The sequence below is a fragment of the Mandrillus leucophaeus genome, unplaced genomic scaffold, assembly GCF_000951045.1.
Source record: "Mandrillus leucophaeus isolate KB7577 unplaced genomic scaffold, Mleu.le_1.0 Scaffold284, whole genome shotgun sequence".
NCBI classification, from domain to species: domain Eukaryota; kingdom Metazoa; phylum Chordata; class Mammalia; order Primates; family Cercopithecidae; genus Mandrillus; species Mandrillus leucophaeus.
In genome coordinates, this window is record NW_012102965.1 from 1,754,100 (window position 1) to 1,756,332 (window position 2,233).

A 2,233-nucleotide genomic window follows, 5' to 3' on the forward strand; every position below is an offset into this window, starting at 1 on the left:
AGTGGCCAAGCCTCTGATGGCTCTATAGTACGCGTGAAAGGCCTTGCATGAATGGTCTTGTGTAGGGGTAGACTGAGGAAGGAGGGAGTCCCGCGCGTGCACAGACATGATGCAGAAATGGAACAGGCACTGGGTGTACAGGCTGATGGGGCAATTCCCCAAATGAACCTTTGTTGGAAGCAGGACTCAGAGCCACAGGAAGCCTGGCGAGACCTGTGGGAGTCTAGTGGGACTTCTAGGGGCTCTGCTGGCTGCTCCTTTCAGTGCAGCTTCTAGCAGTCCCACCCCCACCCTGAGGCTTTGGATCTGTCATCCTAGCCTCTTATGCTTATTAAATTAAGGGGTTCTGTGTTCCTGGCCTTTCCTCACTAGTGGTGCCTGGTGGGCACCTCCCTGGTGCAGTTGGTCTGGGTGTTGTGTGACTGCATTTCTCTTAACAGTCCCTTTCCATTTCTGGGTTCTGGCTGAGTTCTGGATTGGAGCAGTCCCTACTAAGATCACTGGATAAGTGAGGCGCTCCACTTAAAAGGAACTAGAAAGGATTTCACTTTGTGCATGGGATACAAAGATAATAATGGTCATAGTTGGATAGTTGCCCTGCTAAGTGAAACTTGAATACTGTCATTTAAAAGCTTAAGTTTTGCCACTGCGAAATGAATTCGTTCAGGGAGTAAGATTGAAACATTTTGGACAATTCTGAGTCATCCTTCCGTTTTTCTAAGTTTCCCTTGTCATAAAGCCTAATCTCTCCAGTGCTTCCCTCAATAAATCTATCAGTCTGTGGAAAATAAAAGGTAATAAAGGAGCAGGGGCAGAAGGGAAAAGGCAGGGTCTCAGGCCTACCTTCTTGGCTAAGAGCAGCGTGTCCTGCTTGCAGTCCTGGGTTTTGCTGCAGAGCCTGTCTGTGAGCCGGGAGACCTGTTCATAGATGAAATCCTTCTCCAGCAGCTTCTCCTCCTTCTTGGCCAGTTGTAGTTCCAGCTATGTTTGAAAATAGTTTCAAGAGGAAGAAAAAAAGTCATCCAAGACAAAATCCTATTTCCTAATTAGAGCACTATTTCCCCCTACCCTCTACAAAATACCTCTGGAAAGTGTTTAGAGCTGGGTTAAGTCAGGACTTCCCCTGCCCCAGCCCCTGTAGATACCTCTGGGAGTTACAGTAGGGCCCCCTCAGCTCTATCTAGCATCCACATCACCATTCTTCTGATGTGTTCCCATCAGGAAGACAAATTAATCCATTTAAGATGCCAGAATTACACCTTTGGGCCATGAGAGAAAGGTGCCTTCGGAATCTCAAAACCACTGGATTGGAACTTCTTTTGTCAAGCGTCTAAATCAAGCTTAGAATGTATGACTAGATTACAACGAAAGGACTATATTAGTGACTCGAATAACGAAGGATAGGTCTGTCAGCATAACATGAAACAGTACCGTAGGTATCTGTGAACTACATCAACAAGGGGCTACCAGATGCAATTTCAAGCAAGAATGTTTACCTTGTCTAATTTTTTGATCATTTCCTTTTCGGTCAGATCTTTCCCTGGAAGGAAGCGAGCTCTGTTCTCACCGTCAGGCTTTATGAACTGTTTCTCCAGGTCTTTAATTCTGTCTGTACACTGTGAAAACTATTAAGAAAAAAACATTAACTTTAAAATGAATTCTCTAGCTCAGTAAATTTGAAAATCACATTGCCTAGGGTCTTCAGAGTTTTTCAGTAGGACCAACCCAGACAAGGGTAGAAGAGAACTCTGTTTTCTTAACACCCCATCAGATGGGACCTGCTTAAGTGACGTTTACTGCTCATTTATGGTACTGCAATGATGATGTCTACAATTGACCATACAAGGTGAGGCAGTGCCTTCTGAGTCATAGAAAAAGCTGATTTCATAAGCAACCCTTGATTGCTTCCCATTTGGGTCATGTTCATGGGATGCTGCGTGGTTGCAGGGCTCCAAGTATACAGCCTGATATGGTTGGATGTGCCCCCTCCAAAACCCATGTTGAGTGAAATGTGATCCCCAATGTTGGAGGTGGGGCCTGGTGGGAGGTGTCTGGGTCATGGGGGCAGGGTGGGGCCTTCATGAACGGCTTGGTGCTGTCCTTACGATAATGAGTGAGTTCTCACTCTGTGAGTTCAAGTGACATCTGGTTGTTTAAAAACAGCCTGGCTCAGCTGGGCGCGGTGGCTCAAGCCTGTAATCCCAGCACTTTGGGAGGCTGAAGCAGGCGGATC

General features: G+C 46.4%; 1 protein-coding gene across 1 annotated transcript in view; it reads right to left on the reverse strand.

Moving 5' to 3' along the window:
• CCDC146 (coiled-coil domain containing 146) overlaps positions 1-2,233 on the reverse strand; it is a 196,170-nt gene that overhangs the window by 7,337 nt on the left and 186,600 nt on the right. The window contains exons 16-17 of the mRNA XM_011985461.1: positions 1,497-1,625; positions 844-981 (exon numbers count right to left, since the gene is read on the reverse strand). Of these exons, the coding sequence (XP_011840851.1) occupies positions 844-981; positions 1,497-1,625 (267 nt within the window). The remainder of the gene's footprint in view (positions 1-843; positions 982-1,496; positions 1,626-2,233) is intronic.